This window comes from Trichosurus vulpecula, chromosome 2 (genome assembly GCF_011100635.1).
Source record: "Trichosurus vulpecula isolate mTriVul1 chromosome 2, mTriVul1.pri, whole genome shotgun sequence".
Classification (NCBI taxonomy): Eukaryota; Metazoa; Chordata; class Mammalia; order Diprotodontia; family Phalangeridae; genus Trichosurus; species Trichosurus vulpecula.
The window spans coordinates 38,685,213-38,701,263 of record NC_050574.1 but is presented as its reverse complement, the minus strand read 5'-3'; the positions used below and the strand labels follow the sequence as shown (position 1 = coordinate 38,701,263).

General features: G+C 54.8%; 2 protein-coding genes across 3 annotated transcripts; one reads left to right on the top strand and one right to left on the bottom strand.

Moving 5' to 3' along the window:
- The first annotated feature begins 283 nt into the window (after nt 1–283).
- LOC118837628 (fukutin related protein) lies at nt 284–4,440 on the top strand. 2 transcript variants are annotated; one of them, XM_036744612.1, is made up of 4 exons: nt 284–436; nt 795–846; nt 2,432–2,568; nt 2,750–4,440. In XM_036744612.1, exon 4 carries the CDS (start codon nt 2,791–2,793, stop codon nt 4,285–4,287), a length of 1,497 nt encoding a protein of 498 aa, XP_036600507.1. In that variant the 5' UTR covers nt 284–436; nt 795–846; nt 2,432–2,568; nt 2,750–2,790; the 3' UTR covers nt 4,288–4,440. The 2 variants fall into 2 exon arrangements, with proteins under 2 accessions (XP_036600507.1, XP_036600508.1); XM_036744613.1 differs by lacking the exons at nt 284–436; nt 795–846 and having other exon boundaries at nt 2,353–2,568.
- Nucleotides 4,441–4,667: 227 nt separating this feature from the next.
- Nucleotides 4,668–13,337, bottom strand: SLC1A5 (solute carrier family 1 member 5). The gene is made up of 8 exons (XM_036742757.1): nt 12,481–13,337; nt 9,084–9,126; nt 8,940–8,987; nt 7,037–7,203; nt 6,607–6,840; nt 5,998–6,192; nt 5,613–5,747; nt 4,668–5,440 (listed from the first exon to the last, which is right to left on the bottom strand). Exons 1-8 carry the CDS (start codon nt 12,999–13,001, stop codon nt 5,200–5,202), a joined length of 1,584 nt encoding a protein of 527 aa, XP_036598652.1. The 5' UTR covers nt 13,002–13,337; the 3' UTR covers nt 4,668–5,199.
- Nucleotides 13,338–16,051: the final 2,714 nt, after the last annotated feature.

The following is a 16,051-nucleotide window of genomic DNA, read 5'->3' as shown; positions in this document are numbered from 1 at the left end:
AACCCTTGATTTTGTTCCCTAGTCCCTCCCCCCCATTCACATAGGTCAGTTGCCATGGCAACTGCCATAGAGCTGTTACTATGGTCACCTTAATCTTGCCCCTTCCCATACATCTCCCGCTTAGTCCATCCCCAGCTATGCAGGTTGCTATGGTATCCAGGCCCAGTACCACACCTAGACCCCGGTGAGCTAATGCCCAGAGAAAGAAAGGGTGATTGTGATACTTCCTACTCCCTCCCTCCCTCCCCTCCCCCCCCCACCACCACACACAGGTAACAAGCTGGGGAGAAGATTGGAGGAGGGGGTCCTAATTAGGAATAATGGTTGCTGTGGTAACAGGCAGTTCTTCTCAGTCTCGTTTAAGGTGTCCAGACCCACTGGGGATGGGATGCTGTGTTTGGGGAGAGCTTATGGGCTTGCAGTTGGGAGGAGGGAGGTAGGTTGCTATGGTTACTGGACATCGGGCTCCCTCTTTTTTACTCGCCCCTTTCCTAAATCTAGACAGATGCAGAAGAGGGAAGGTGCTGCAAGTTACCAGAGGTTACTCCACCCATTTTAAGGAGAGGCCAACTCATTCCCCTCCCCCCTTCACTGTCCTTCCTTGAGAAAGGCAGACAACCAGCCCTGCCCCTTTCAAGGGGCCAGCTCTGCCTTTCACTGGGATACACCATGTAAACCTGAGGAGGGGGAGATGTCAAAGCTGTGCAGCTATGCTATTTGGTGAGATGCCCGTTCCTTGAAAGGGGTCCCAAAGCCACATCTAATTCAGCCTTTTTCCCTCCCTAACCCCTCAGCAGGAAAAGCAGTCAGCCTTGGGGATTTCTATACATCTCTCTCCTAAAAAAGGTAAGCTCTAGGGCCCCCTACCTTGGGGGGCATGAGATTGCCTACTGGGCTAGAATAGAAACTGGGATGGACTGGGACCTAGGATGGGCTATCCCCCTTCCACCCAGATGTCCACATTCATTTTCTCAGAATCCTAGACCAGCAGAGAACCAGAACATCTCTTTTACAGATGGAGAAACTGAGGCTCAGAGAAAGGAAGGGATTTTTTGTAAGGGCTTGCAGGAAGTCAGGGTCAGAGCTAGGATTGCAGCCAGGGCCTTGGATATGACATCTAATAGCCCTTCTCAATCCAGCAGTATACTGGTATAGTAGTTATCTATGTCTGTCTTGTCTCCCCTCCTAGACTCAACATCCGGAGAGGATCAGGACTATGCCTTACCCCTCTCAGGGTTCTTCCTGCCACCCCACCCCCCTGCACCCAGTCCAGGGCCTTGCTCCCCATGGTGGCAAACCTTTGTGATGTGTAGACTCTTCCCAGCAGAGAGGCTGCTGCCCACTGCTCTGGCAGCTTTGCCTAGAATCCTTCCCTTCCTAAGCCTCAGGAAAATGGCCAGGTTGGACTCTGATCATAGGATGCTATGGTTAGGCCCAGAGGGGACCTCCAAACCTAGCTCGGGAACCTGAGGCCAGAGGGGTCCTATGGGTGAGCAGCAAGATTTGAACTCAGACCTGTAGTCAGTGAACTTGCCACCGTACTGTGCTATATCCTTCTATGAGGCCTTTAAACACCTGTCCATTGTGTGTACTAGCAGGGACTGACAGAATTCCAGGTCTGGAAAGGAGGCTGTTTGGTTTGGTTAGGGGGCTTGGGAGGGTTGAAAGATGGAACCGGAAGGCTTTCTTGAGCTGGCTTAGCCTGGTAGGACCAGTCTGGAGTCAGACAGAGACAGGACAGGGTAGAGCAGGGCCCAGGGTGCCAACAATGGGACAGACTCTCCTCTAGGTTCAGGTATTTATTGACCTCCTGCCCGCTGAATCCAGATCCAGTGCAGACAATCGTCCGATGGAACAGCAACTCAGGTTTCTGCGGTGTTTTAAGGGTTACAGAGAGCTTCTGAGTGAAGCTATTTCCTTTCAGCAGCCTTATGTGGAAACTGAGGCTTGCCCGGCATCATCCAGACCTTGCACTCTGACTGCCGACCGGTTCCACTGACTGCTTCTTCAGAAGTGGTCCCTGCTTCAGGAGCTTAGGGGTGGGCACTGACCCTGGGGGCCTCAGGCCAGGGAGGGTGAGAGGTGCAGGCCCCACGGCTTCTTTGAGGTGAGCCCAGGGCTCTTCCAGAGCAGAGACAGAAAAGGGGGGCAGCAGTCAGTGTGCCCCACAGATAGGCAGACTGAAGTCCTCCCATGTGTGGGACTCAAAGTAGAGACAGAAAGAAGCAAGTTTCCCGTGTGTGTGTGTGTGTGTGTGTGTGTGTGTGTGTGTGTGTGTGGCCTGCCTGCAGCAGTGATGGTCCCGGGCCCTCAGACTGTGAGGGTCCGGCTGAGTTTGGGGGGCGGGAGAGGGCAGGAGGGGCTTCATCCTCTCCAAGAGACAAGGCCTGTGATTGGTTAAGCAGAAAATGCCTGTGATGTTTACCACTAGGGACAGAAGGCCTGTCAAGGGAACAGGGAGTGTGTGTAGTGGTAACAGAAGCAGCGCTGAATTGGAAGCAGACTGGGCGGTTTTGCTGCCTCTCAGGCCTCAGTTTCCTCCTCCGTAGAATGAGGGGTTTGGACTAGGTAAGCTCCAAGGTCCCACCAGCTCTCAATCTTAGGAAGTGGCAGGGCGGAAGTCAGTGGGGAGGGTGGGGGTGCTATACATTGTGAAGAAGGGAGGGAGGGAGTGGAAGAAGAGGGGATGTTTTGGGGGTGTAAACCTCAATGCCTCCCTGCCTTTCCCCCACCTCCCAAACCCACACAGGCTGCCAGGATCCTGGGGCTAGCCCTACTTCTGAAAGCCAGATGCGTCTTACCCGATGCCAGGTCGCGCTGGCGGCCGCTATTACCCTCAACCTCCTTGTCTTCTTCTATGTGTCGCGGCTGCAGCAGCAGCGCCGGCGGGGGGGCCGGGCAGCCCGGCCCCCCCGACTCTCCCACTCAGCCCCAGACCCTCGGGTCACCGTGCTCATCCGGGAATTTGAAGCCTTTGACAATGCTGTACCCGAGGTGGTGGCCTCCTTCCTGCATCATGACCCTACCCAGCCCATCGTGGTGGCTGCTGACACTCTCCCCTACCCACCCCTGGCCCTGCCTGCTGTTCCCAATGTCCGGCTGGCCCTGCTTCAGCCTTCCCTAGATCGGCCAGCTGCTGCTTCCCAGCCTGAGACTTACGTGGACACAGAGTTTGTGGCCCTGGTGCCTGATGGGACGAGGGCAGAGTCCCCCGGGCAGCTCCAGCGCATGGCAGAGGAGCTGAAAAACACCCATGCCCGACTGGTGGCTGCACCTGTGGCAACAGCAAACCCCCCCCACTGTCTGGCACTGGAGGTCAATCTGCGTGAGTGGACAGCCAGCTATGGCCCAGCCCCAGACCCCCCCTTCTGCGATGCCCTGGATGGAGAGGTAGTGGTGGTAGTCAGGACACGGGATCTCTTTAACCTCTCCGTGCCCCTCGCCCGGCCCATGAGCACCAGCCTCTTCCTTCAAACGTCCGTCCGAGGCTGGTCTGTGCGCCTCCTAGACCTGCCCTTTGCCCCTGCCCGGCAGCCTCCCTTGGCTACAGCCCACGCCCGCTGGAAGGCTGAGAAGGAAAGCCGTGCCAGGCGTGATGCACTCCTGCGGACTCTGGGCATGCGGCTGGTCAGCTGGGAGGGTGGGAGGCAGGAGTGGTTTGGCTGTGGAAAGGAGACAGCCAGGTGCTTTGATACGGTGGTGGGTGACACCCCTTCCTACCTCTATGAGGGCCGCTGGACGCCCCCCTGCTGCCTGCAGGCCCTTCGCGAGACCGCCCGGCACGTCATCGGAGTCCTCGAGGCTGCCCGGGTCCGCTACTGGCTGGAAGGGGGGAGCCTGCTGGGAGCAGTGAGACACGGCGACATCATCCCATGGGACTATGACGTTGACCTCGGCATCTACCTCGAGGACGTGGCCAACTGCGAACAGCTGCGGGGGGCTGAGGTCGGCTCGGTGGTGGACGAGCGAGGTTTCGTGTGGGAGAAGGCCGTAGAGGGAGACTTCTTCCGGGTCCAGTACAGTGAGACCAACCACCTCCACGTGGATTTGTGGCCCTTCTACCCCCGGAATGGCGTCATGACCAAGGACACATGGCTCGACCATCGCCAGGATGTGGAGTTCCCCGAGCACTTCCTCCACCCGCTGGTGCCACTTCAGTTTGCGGGCTTCTTGGCCCAGGCCCCCAACAACTACCGCCGCTTCTTGGAGCTCAAGTTTGGGCCCGGCGCCATCGAGAACCCGGAGTACCCCAACCCAGCTCTCAAGAGCCTCGCAGGCAGCGGGTGACGTGGTGAGGAGTTGGTGGCTGCTCCACACCAGGAGCCATCTCTCCATCCTGCATGGAGAAGATCGAGGCTGTCCAGGAATGCCGGGGGTCATGGGGAGGGGTATTCAGCAAGGGTAGCAATAAAAGACTCCCTGCTACTGGGCTGGCCCAGACTGTCTGCTGTGTGGTTCACAGATCCCACCAACCACTAGATGGCACTCTCCCCCTATTCCTGGGGCAGCCAGGACCTCAGAATCCTACTCCCTGCCACCCCATGCCACTAGTCTTTGGTTTTCCCTCTTTTCTACCCTCCAGCTCCAGAGGGCCCAAAGGGCTCCATCCTCTGACAGGTGCCCCCAAGATAGCACATGAGCCCGGGAATGGTTAGACACACATTTATTGCCTTGGACCAGACCCCTCCCCAACCTAACTAGGGAATAGGCTGGGGGCCAGATCTGCTCCCCTCCCCCCAGCCCTCAGATGCTGCTGTCACTCTGGCTCTGATGGCCCAAGAACAGGGGCCAGAACAGTGTGTCCTGAGGACAGGCGGAGGAGAGCGCACACATTAGCACATTCGGCCTGCAAGGGGTGTGGAGGTAGGTGGGAGAAGACACCAAAAACTTTGGTCAGCAAGGGGAGCCAAATTGTCCAACTCGAGGTCCCCAGGCAGCAAAAGGAAGTTAGAAGTGCCCATCTGTCAACCCAGCCCTTTCTCTGGACCCTAGAAGCTGCCTCCAGAACACAACCAGTCAGGGTCCCAAAGGGGAGAGAATGGGGGAGATAGGCCATGGGTTTGAACTGACCCTCCCCAGCAGCAGCAAACTGTTTATGTAGCCCAGAAAGGGAGGGCTGGCACACCTGGGCCACTGGAGTGTGGGAAAGGAACCCCCTCCAAAAAGTATTGTCTCTACATCTTTCTGGGGGCCCCAGCTTTACATGACTGACTCCTCCTCACAGCTGTTTGCGTCCCCAGCAGGGCCACCAAACTTGACCGTCTTGAGAATGAGGGGGTCAGCCTCAGGGGACAGGGGGACCACAGAGGCATCATCTTTGACTTCTGCCAGCTCAGGCCCTAGACTCCCCAGGCCTGCCTCATTGTGCTCCGCATAGCACTGAAGCAGGCCAGCTCCAAAGGCATCCCCTTCCACGTTGATGATGGTGCAGAAGCGGTCCCTGGGAACAGGTGGAGGGGAGAGGAAAGAGGCGGATGGATGAGAGCCTGCAGGAGGCTGGGTTGGTCCCCCCATGGCTCACTCCCTCCAAATCAGGAACACCTGCCCTAACCATGTAATACACTCAGCCTGAGAGTCTGGGGGTAGGAGAAAGAGGAGACCGGAGTACTCACACTAGCCAGTCCACAGCCAGGATGAAGGAGATGTCTTTGGTAGGCAAACTGATGGCTTCCAGGATGATGGCCAGAGTCAGTACACCCCCTGCAGGAATGCCAGCTGCGCCCACACTCGAGGCTGTGGCAGTGATGCTGCCGAAGGGAATCAGTTCACAAGTCAGCGGAGCCCCTTGCCCCAACTTGTCCCAGGTCTAACTCCCTATCCCATCCATCCCAAGCTTCCAGGGTCTCCCTCGCCTCTCCTGCCCCCATTCTCAATCATTCCAGTGTATCTCGATTTGCCCTGGTCCACACTGGCTCCACATATCAGATTCTCTTTGTCTCGATCCCCTGCTCCCCCACCCCCACACCGGGTGCCCTGCCTCCCGATCTCCCTGCTCACAGGATCGTGATGACTTGGATGAATTTGAGGGGTACATTGTTTAGCTGGGCGATGAAGACAGCAGCCACACACTGGAAAAGGGCAGCGCCATCCATGTTCACTGTGGCTCCAATGGGGAGGATGAACCGGCTAATGTGTTTGGAGACACCGTTTTTCTCCTCTACACACTCCATCATCAGTGGGAGAGTTGCTGAGCTGGAGATAATAAAGGATACTGGAGTGGGGTGGGGTCGGGTCAGTGCAACCTGACCTGATTCTACTCCAAGTTACATCCCCATTCCCAATTCAGGGACTTCACAAGGAGATAGGTCCAGGCCAATCCCTTCATTTTAGGAACAAGGTGACTGAGGCCTGCAAAGATGTGATCTGCCCAAGTGCAGGTGAGATGCTAGATACCATGCTGGGAGAAACTGTGAGTGGGAAGATTCGAGGCTCAAGGGAGGAGGTTCTGGGGTATCAGAGTACATGGTAAGCCAAGAGCTGGAAGGCTTCAGCCACACTTGGCTTCAGGAAGCTAGACCAGAATCTCTTTGAGACCTTTCCTGTTCAAACAGCAGCTTTGATGGACCAGTCAAAGCCAGCTCTAGGGCAGCTCCCTGGGCACAGTACCTGGAAGAGGTCCCAAAGGCGGTGGCCAAGGCTGGTACAATCCCCCACAGGAAGCGGTAAGGGTTCTTGCGGGTGATAACAAAGTAGATGAGCGGCAGCACCACCAGCCCATGGATGATGTGTCCCAGGATACAACAGCAGACATATTTGCCCAGACTGGCAAAGAGCTGGCCCACATCTTCCATCTCCACAATCTTACCCGCAATCAGGAACATAATGCCCACAGGAGCATACCTGTGGTGAGGAAGCAGAGGCCTCTGCCTTGACCTCTCCCCTTCTCCTTAGGTGGGACTCAGGCCACCCACTTGCCCACCCTCTCGGCCTCAGGATTTCCAAATAGAGGACAGCTCCCTTCTGCCCTCCAACCCTAAGCCAGCTTCCCCAAGGGAGAGTCTGTATCTCCAGAAGGCCCCATTCCTGGGGGACGTACCACATGATCCAGGACACCATTATCATCGTGGCCTCGTTGAAGGAGTTGAAAAAGCGGATGAGCAGCTCCCCTTCTGCCCCCATCTTACGGAGGGCAACCCCAAGCACCATGGCGAACACCACCAGCCCCAGAATGTTCATCCCCTCTACTTCCCTCCCAATGGGTTCCTAGGACCAGGAGGAGACATTTATCAGGGGAAGTCAAGACAAAACAAAGAGGCGTGCCAAGTGCCTACTGTGTGCAGAATACTGTGTCAGGAGAGGAACGAAGTTTAAATTACAGCTTATGTTTGTACACTGCTTTATGGGAATGACTTTGTTGCATCCTCCAAACAGCCCCATGAGAAAGATGGCATTACCATCCCCATTTTACAGATAAAAAAACTGAGTCTCAGGGAGTTTAGTCACAGATCTAGTGTCTAGGGAAGCATTCCAATCCAAGTCTTTCTCACTCCAAGTCCATCCTCCTAGAACCCACGACCCAGTTCCAGGAGAACTCCATTAGAGAGAGAAGGTGAAGTTCCACAGCGGGGAATCTAAGAAGCCTCCCTGAAGGAGGTGGTATTTTAGTTGCATTGTGAAGGATGGGTGGAAATTTGGGGCTGAAATCCCACTACACACTCTCACTACCTGCATGACCTCAGACCAATCACTCACCTTCCTGAATGCCAACATCCTTATCTCAAGGGCTTGGGCTAGATACGTCCCCAGGCGGCCAGGAGGAGCAGAAAATGCATTTGGGGAAAGGTTTGGGCAAAGGAAGGAGGCTGAGGCATGAGCAGACACTAGTCCAGCTTGGCTAGAGAGGAGCAATGTGAAGTAATGCTGGACTGTAGTCTTGAATGCCCCAGCTGGAAGGGCTGAACTTGACTTGTTTGGCAACAGAGAGGGGCTGGACCAGATCCATGCACAAGAGATTATTCTAGCTCAGTTAAAAGAAGGGATTAGAGATGAGAGGATGCCCAGGGCCTGCCCGTGGGGGCACTGATGGGACAAGGCATTTTAGGGAAAGGCTAGAAGTGACTTGAAACAACCCCCTCCCCCCAGCCAGATAGAGCTGCCTTAATAAACGCTTGTGGAAGTGACTTAACCCGGATCCGGGCTGGTCACAGCTCGGTAGGCACCCACAGCCCCCCGCTGCTGCCACCACCATCCCGGTGACTGCTCGGCCTTTCCTGCCTCTCGCCATTACAATTCCAAGGGTCAGAAAAGAAGTCACTTGGTTCTTTTCCATTAATTCCTCTCTGAATAACCCTTTTCTCAATTGCCTTGCTCTGCTCTCCTAACGATTACTGGCAAGCTCAGTCCAGGGCTCACTAGACAGGAAGAAAGTGAAAAGAACTGGAAAAATCAGCTGAAGGGTAGGGTGGAGGGAAAGAGGGAAGAAGGAAAGGGGGGAGTTGGGGGAGGAGAGAGAGAAAGGAGAAAGGAGAGACAGAGGAAGGAAAGAAGGAAAGGGAGGGAAGAAAGGAAAGGGGGAGGAAGAAGAGAGGGAGGAGAGAAGAAAGAGAGAGGGAAGAGAGAAGAAAGAGAGAGGGAGGAGAGACGAAAGGGAGGGAGGGAGGAAGGAGAGAGAGGGGGAGAAGAGAGAGAGAAAAGGAAGGAGAGAGGGAGGGAAGGGGGGAGGAAGAAGAGAGGGAGTAGAGAAGAAGGAGAGAGGGGAAGGAAGGAGAGAGAGGGAGAAAGGAGAGAGGGAGGGAAGGAAGAGGGGAAGAAGAGGGAGTAGAGAAGGAGGAAGGAGAAAGGGAAGGAAGGAGAGGGAGGGAGGGAATGAGAGGGGGGAGGAAGAGAGGGGGAGAAGAGAAAGAGGAGGAGGGAGAAGGGAAGAGAAAAAGGAGAGGAAAGGGAGGGAGGAGAAAGGAAGGAGGAGAGATCCTGCCCCTGCACTACTCCCCCCAAATTACCTTCAGTGTGGTCATATTGATCTCATTCAGCTTGTACTCGGTGGAATACTGAGGTGAAAAGAATTAAGGAAAAAAGGAGGGTTATTTCTTGAAGCCCACTCCGGGCCCTCCTCCCCTCCCATTCCCTCAACCCTGAAGACTTACAGATCTGAAGGCTGCTGACACCAGGTTGTCAGGAAAGATATTCCTATAAAAACACAAGACACAGTTAAATACTCGATAGAGCAAAAGGAGAAATTCTCTTCCCTGTGCAGCCTGACCCTGGTGTTCTCGGCCCTCCCGAAGTCTCTTCTCTGTCACCCAGCTGTGGGGGTGGGGCAGGAACCTGGCCCCACTCTCCCTCTCAGAGGACCATGAGCCCCTAACACCAGTGGAAAGGAGGTGGGAAAGGCAACAGGGAAAGGTTGAGAACAAGTGGAAGGAGAGGAAAGCCTGTTAGAGCCCGTGGCATTCTTAGAGGCTGCTCTGCACCAGCTTCAGCATGGGGCGGGGGGGGGGGGGGGGGCACAGGGTGGCAGCAAAGAAAATGAGAGAGCCCATCCACTTCCATGTTAGAGCCAGGCCTGGGGGAGAAAGGAGGAAGGGGAAGAAGGGAGAAAATCTGGGACAACTGGCTTCTCAGCTCTCTTCTCCCAAACCTTTCCAGTTCTCAAGAGGGGCCTTACAGCCCAGAAGATGTGGCAGGCCGTTCAAGGGAAGGCCTTTCTCTGAGACAGAGTCAAGGAGGCCTCCCTGGATACCCGGCCCTTTGGCCCTCCCCACCAGCTGGCAAAGTGAACACCCTGACATCACTATACAGCAAAGCAGGTGGGCCTGTGGTAGAGAAGGGGGAGGTATCAGGGTGCCAGCTTCATTAGCACAGCCCAAGTAGGAGTCCTTCTGGACAGAGGGAAGTATACTGGTTTGCAAATCGGAGGAGAGGGGTTCCAATCCAGCCTCTGCTGCTCCCTGTGTGCCTTCTACCAACTCCCTCCCCTCTACTGGACCTCAGGGAGCTCATCCCAAGGACAGGACCCCTCCTGCAAGCTGCTGATTAGCTGTAACCTGGCTGGAAAGGGAGGAACCCACAATTCAGCCCTAGGCAAAGGCCACGCCCTGGGGACTTAAGAATGTGTCATCAGCAAACCCAATTTTCATGGCTCATGGTAATATTCCACCCTACACTCAAGTCTATGGAAGAAAAACCACCCTTCTTCCAGTAGACACACATATGTACACATCTGTATGTATGTATGTATAAACACACTCAAACCAAAGGCCTTTTGTGCAGGCTTGTGTTTCTATAACTTAACAGACAGTCACAGAACAGCCACATATAGCAGAAAAAAAAAATAACCCTTCACCGTGACACGCTCAGACAGATGGGTTAGGTCACATACACAGGTTAGAGAAAAAAGCCAAGCACGCTTTCACCCTGTGGGTCATCCTCTTCTCTCTCAAGCACCTGCTCTTGGACAGATGGTCACTCAGGCAGACGTTGCAGAGGTTGCAAGTGTCAATCACCCCGGGGAGTTTTGTTCCTTCCTGGGGTGGCCAGGGGATTGTGTCAGGACAAGAGTTGTTTGGAGAAGCAAAAGGGGTGTGGGAGAGTGTGTGCTCCAGCGACTATCTGAGTGGGGGAGAGGGGAAGGAAGCAGGGAGAGAGGGAGAATGGGGGAGGGAGGGAGAGGGGGGAGGAGGGAGGGGAGGAGGGGGAGAGGGGGAGAGAGGGGGAGAGAGAGAGAGAGAGAGAGAGAGAGAGATTGAGAGAGAGAGAGAGAGACTGAGAGAGAGACTGAGAGAGGGAGGGAGAGAGAATCAGTCGCTGAGTCCCTCAGGGAGAAAAAGTGCTCACCCTGCCAGGTTCAAGTGTCAATGTGTCCAGGTATTAATCCTCTGTCTCTATGAGAGTAGAGTGTATGTATGGAGTGAAAAAAAGGGTATTAGCCAATGGCCCAGTGAGTGTGAAAATTGGGCCTGTGGATCACCTGATCCCCGAGGCAGGGATGTCAAACCCCCCTGGGGTAGGAAGCTCACTTCATCACCAGAATTCACTTTGCTTCCTTCCTCAACAGGTCAAGGCTTATCAGAGGACTGCAAGAGGTTTCCTTCGGTCTCCAGGGTTATCTCCCTGTCAGGCCATAAGGTGGGAGGGGGAAGGGGAGGAAGCAACCTACCCAGTCTGCCCATCCCACTGTCGCCGGACTGTGCAAAGTAAACACAGCCCCAGAGAAATCAAGGCCCATCCCTAGTCCCGAAAACTCCACAGCAGAGGAGGGAAAGGGGAAAAGCTTTCATATTGCCAAGTATTTGACAAATATTACGTCATCTGATCCTTAAGGAAGGCTGCAAAGTAGGTGCTGTTTTTACTCCTATGCCAAGGAAATCCAGGCAAACAGAGGTTAGGTTAAGTGACTTTCCCAGGGTCACACAACCAGGATGTCAGAGGTGGGATTTCCTGCCTCCAGGTCCAGCAGTCTATCAGCTGCAGCGCCGGGCAGAGAGAACCACCAAAGGAGAGGTTGCCCTGGCCTTGGGAAACAAAAACCCTGGCTCTGCAGTTTACCAGGGTATGGCTGTAGAAAAATCACTGGGACTTTTTCTTCCTCTCTCAGTGTGGGGTGGGAGAAATGTTTCTACTCTTCCTCCTCCTCCTGCTGTCACTGAGGAGCACCCCTAGTGCCAACCAGAGACCTCTACCTCCCTCAGCTAGGGATCAGGAGATGGGGAGCGACCCCCACCCCTCCACTGAACCTCAGCCTGCCTCTCTGTACAAATGAGCCGAGCTGATCAGATGCCTGGAATGTGGGGCACAAAGGGGACCCCCGAGATGGAGCTCTGCACTCCACAGCAGAGAGGTTAAGTGAATTGCTCATGATCTCAGACTGTTCCGATCAAACATTCCATTTCCCTAAACAGAAATACTGAATCATCAGCCTGGGGGTGGTGGAGGGGACCTATCTGGAAACAGCTGTCCACTAAAAATCCCAGATCCTCAGACAGGAATGGGCATGGCTTTTCGGCTGGAAACTGGGAGGACAGGCAAGTCGGGCGCCCCCCCCCCCACACTCCTCCGCCCCTGTCCCGAAGCTGAGCTAGCCGGGGAGTCAAGAGCAGCATGTATACACCCATGGAACTGGGTTAGAAGCAAAAGCTCCCGCCTCCCCAAAGACATCAGAAAAGACTCAGCCCACCCACCAACTACGAGCAAAATACAAAGGGGGAGAGCATCAGCCGGCTTGGGACGGTGAAACGGGAAAGTGGGGCCCGGGCTGATCCCTGGGATATGGAGCAAGGAGCGAAGTCTGGTCCATCCATCCTTCGCCGATGGCAGGGATGGGGCTGGGGGGGGGGGGGGGGGGGCGGGAGAAAGGGCTAACTTTTGCTTGCTTCCGCGAGGCCAAGCTCCTGGGACTGAGGACCACTGCCTCCGTCCGACCTCCAGCTGGGGGCAGGAGGGTGCCAGGTCACTCAGTGGACGGATGTGGGGGAGAGGGACCCCACATCCGGGCACCACGTGGCAAAGGGCCGCACCACGTGGAGCCCTGGGCAGGCCGGGTACCTGAAGAGGTCCAGGAAGGAGTCGAGCACCTCCTTGGTCTGGGGCAGATGCGCGCCCTGCGCCTCCAGGGCCTGGGTGCCCACGCCTGGGCGCAGAGCGAAGGCCAGCCCGACGCCCAGCGCCGAGGCCAGAAGCGTGGTGATCAGGAAGAAGAGTAGCGCCCAGCCGCCCATGCGGCCGAGCGAGGCCGGGTCCAGGCTAGCCGCGCCGCTCACCAGGCTGCACACCACGAGCGGCAGGATAATGAGGCGCAGCAGGCGCAGCAGCAGCTCCCCGGGGAACGAGAAAGCCACCTGGTGCGCCCGGGTCAGCGGCGGCGCCCAACGCGCCACGGCCAGGCCCACGGCCGCTCCGGCCGCCACTCCGGCCAAGGTCAGCAGCACCAGCAGGTTGGCACGCAGGCACGAGCGCACCCGCCGCACCCGCCCCCCGCCGCAGCCGGGGGTCTCCGAGCGGGGACCTGCCACCGCGCCGTGGGCCGCGCCCCGCTTGAGGCTGCCGGGGACGCCCTCCGCCACCATCTCTGCCCCTTGGGGTTCCCGGGCTGAGGTCCGAGGAGGGGTCCGCTGGGTCCCGAGAGCTAGGTTCTGCGGACTAACGAGGCAGGACGACTCAGCCCTGCGGGTCCTTGAAGGGGAGCCGGCTCCGCGGGCTTTTTCCCCGGGGTTGGCGCCTCTCGCCTCCGGAGGGGTAGCGAGGCCAAAGCCCGGCTCCTTCTTTCTACCCCTTCTTGCGGTCCGCTAGCCTTGCCCCGGGGTCCTTGGGCGTCCTGTAGTCAACGGACGCCGGGGTCCCGGGAAGAGTCTCGACTCCTGGACCGCCGGCCCCTGCTGCAATGCTACCGTCGGAGAGGGGCGTGGGAGCCGGCGCTCAGCGTGCCAGTGAACCGCTCCAGCGGAAGCGAGCGGATTAAACTGGGGCTACGAGACCGCCCCGCCCCGCCCGCCCCTACCCCCGTGGGGAGTGGCCCAGAGCCCGGAGGGTGCTGATTGGCCGAGGAGCGCTCGGCGCCCGTCCGCCTCCTTCTCCCGGCCTAGTCTCGACTTCTGGGGCTGGGGGCGGAGGGAGAAGGGGACGAAAACAATGCGCGGGGCGGGGCTTCTGGGGGCTTGGTAGGGGAGGTGGAGGAGCGAGAACAGAAGGCTTTCCCGCCAGAAGCAACAACTGGTCCACACCGGCCCCCAACGGCTCCCCAGCCCAGGGATGCTGCCCACCTGCACACGTGGAACCCACAAAGCTGGGGGGAGGGGCCAAAGGGATCACGAGAGACTCTACGGAAAGGGACATCGGGGAGCCTCCAGGAGTGCTGGGGTGAGGGGACATTAGGGAGCCGCGAGGGATGCTGATGAGGGATGCTGGAGAGAGAGGACCTTGGGGAGCCTCTCGGGGTGCTGGGGACAGAGAGCTGAGGCACCCTTGAGGACTGGGGAGGGGGAGACCCTTGACACCCGCTTAGGGTGAAGCGGAACTGGTTCTTTCTGCGCTGGATTGGGAGGTGGGAAGAGCGGATCCGAAATTTCCAAACGCTTGTGGCCTTAGGCAAGTGGTTGACCTTTCTGAGCCTCAGTCAATCAACAAGCGTTCATGAAGCGCCTCCCTTGTGCTAGGCTCCGTGCTAAGTACTGGAGAGACGAGGAAGGGCAAAAGCGGTCCCTGTCCTTTTTTAAATGAGTTGAATCGATCTTTCTTGCTTTTACGAATCACTTAAGTTTTCCCCTGTATCTCTCCTCCTCCCTTCCAAGAGAGCCATCCCATATAACTAGGAATTTTTTAAAGAGAAGGAAAAAATCTGCACCACAGACGAATACCATAAAACTTGTAAATATAAAAATGTGTGTAATCATTCCACGCCACTGGCCACACCTATCCACGCTTCTGCCAAGGAATGGGGGAGGCGTCTTCACATCTCCCCTTTGAGGTAAAGCTTGTTCTTTGTGATTTGGGGACATAAGTTTGCTCTTGTTTCCTGGCATTTCCACTTGCTTCACTTCATTTAAATGTTTTCATAATCTTTCGTATTCCTATTTTTTTTATTTCTTGCTGCACAATAATAGTCCATTATATAAACGTACCACAATTTGTTCAGCCATTCCTCAATCCCTGGGAATCAACTTTGTTTCCAGTTCTTTGCTATCACCAAAAGTGCTGCTATAAATATTTGGTGTCTGTGGGAACATTCTTTTTATCAATTATCCCAAAGATACATGCCTAATAGTGGAACCTCTGGGTCAAAGGGTTTGGACATTTCGGTCAGTTTATTTGCCTAATTCAGAAATGCTTTCCAAAATGGTTATACTAGTATCCACAGCTCCACCAACAATGCATCAGTGCGCCTATCTTTTCACAGTCCTTTCACTTTGTCATCCTTCCCATTTTGCTGTGTGAAAGGTGAAACCTCAGGGTTACAGTCAGAGTCAGACATTAAGTACCTACTATGTGCTAGCTAGGCCCTGCATTAATCGCTAAGGATACAAAGAAAGACATGACAGTCTCTACCTTTAAGGAATTTATAATCTAATTGGAGAAGACACATAAAAAAGTTCAAGGGGTGGGGCTTAAAGGTGGAGGGAATGATAAAGTCCTACAACCAGGGAAAGAAATGATCCGTAGAGATATCAGTTACATAGGTGATTGATCTGGCAGAACAATGAGGTGCTGGAAATCAGGAGGTCCAGGAAAGTAGGAGGATGGGAAATGACAAGGGTTCAATCTCTTTTAGTGACGTGGAGCATTATTTTATACGGTGGCTAATAGTTTGCAATTCTTTTGAGAACCGTTTGTCCTTATCTTTTCACGTGGATTTTGGTCTTATTTTGGTCTTTTGTTAGTTGTGTCTCTTGGATGTTGAATCCTTATCTGAGAAATATTATACAAAAAATTTTTCCCCATTCAATGGCTTTCCTTCTTAGATGCATTGATTTTGTTTGTGCAGAAGCTTTTCAATTCCACATAATCAAAATTATATTTTTTTATCTCTTGCAATTGCCTCTATAGCTTGTTTGATTAAGACTACTTCTACCTATAACTGTGAAAGGGATAGGACTTGCTTCTCTTTCCATTTTTTTTTTTATGGTATGACCTTTAATATTCAAACTGAGGCACTCACATCCTAAAGGGGGCGTCAACAGGTAAATAACTAGGATCATATAAGATATATATAGAGGAAATGTAAGGCAATCTGAGGGGAAGCATTAGCAGCTGGGGAGGATGAGGAGAGGTTTCCTGGAATAGTTTCCTCATCTTTAAGATAGGAGGAACAATAGCATACACCTAATAGGGTTGTTGTGAAGATCCAATCTGAATGTGTAAAAAGGTCTTTGCAGTTTTTACAGCTGTTACCCTTTAAAAAAAAAATAAAACCCTGCATCTCCTAGAAGATAACCAAGATATACACACACTGCTTTCTAAGAGTTTGCAATCAACCAAAGGCAGGAAATCCCTCAAGCTTCCAGAGGTATTCGTTCTAGGTCAGTCTCTAAGCCTGGGAGCCTCCGGGGAGCTACCCCAGAAATATCCTGAGCAGGAATGACCCCCAGGCCCACCATACCCAGGGATGATATGCAGATGCAAA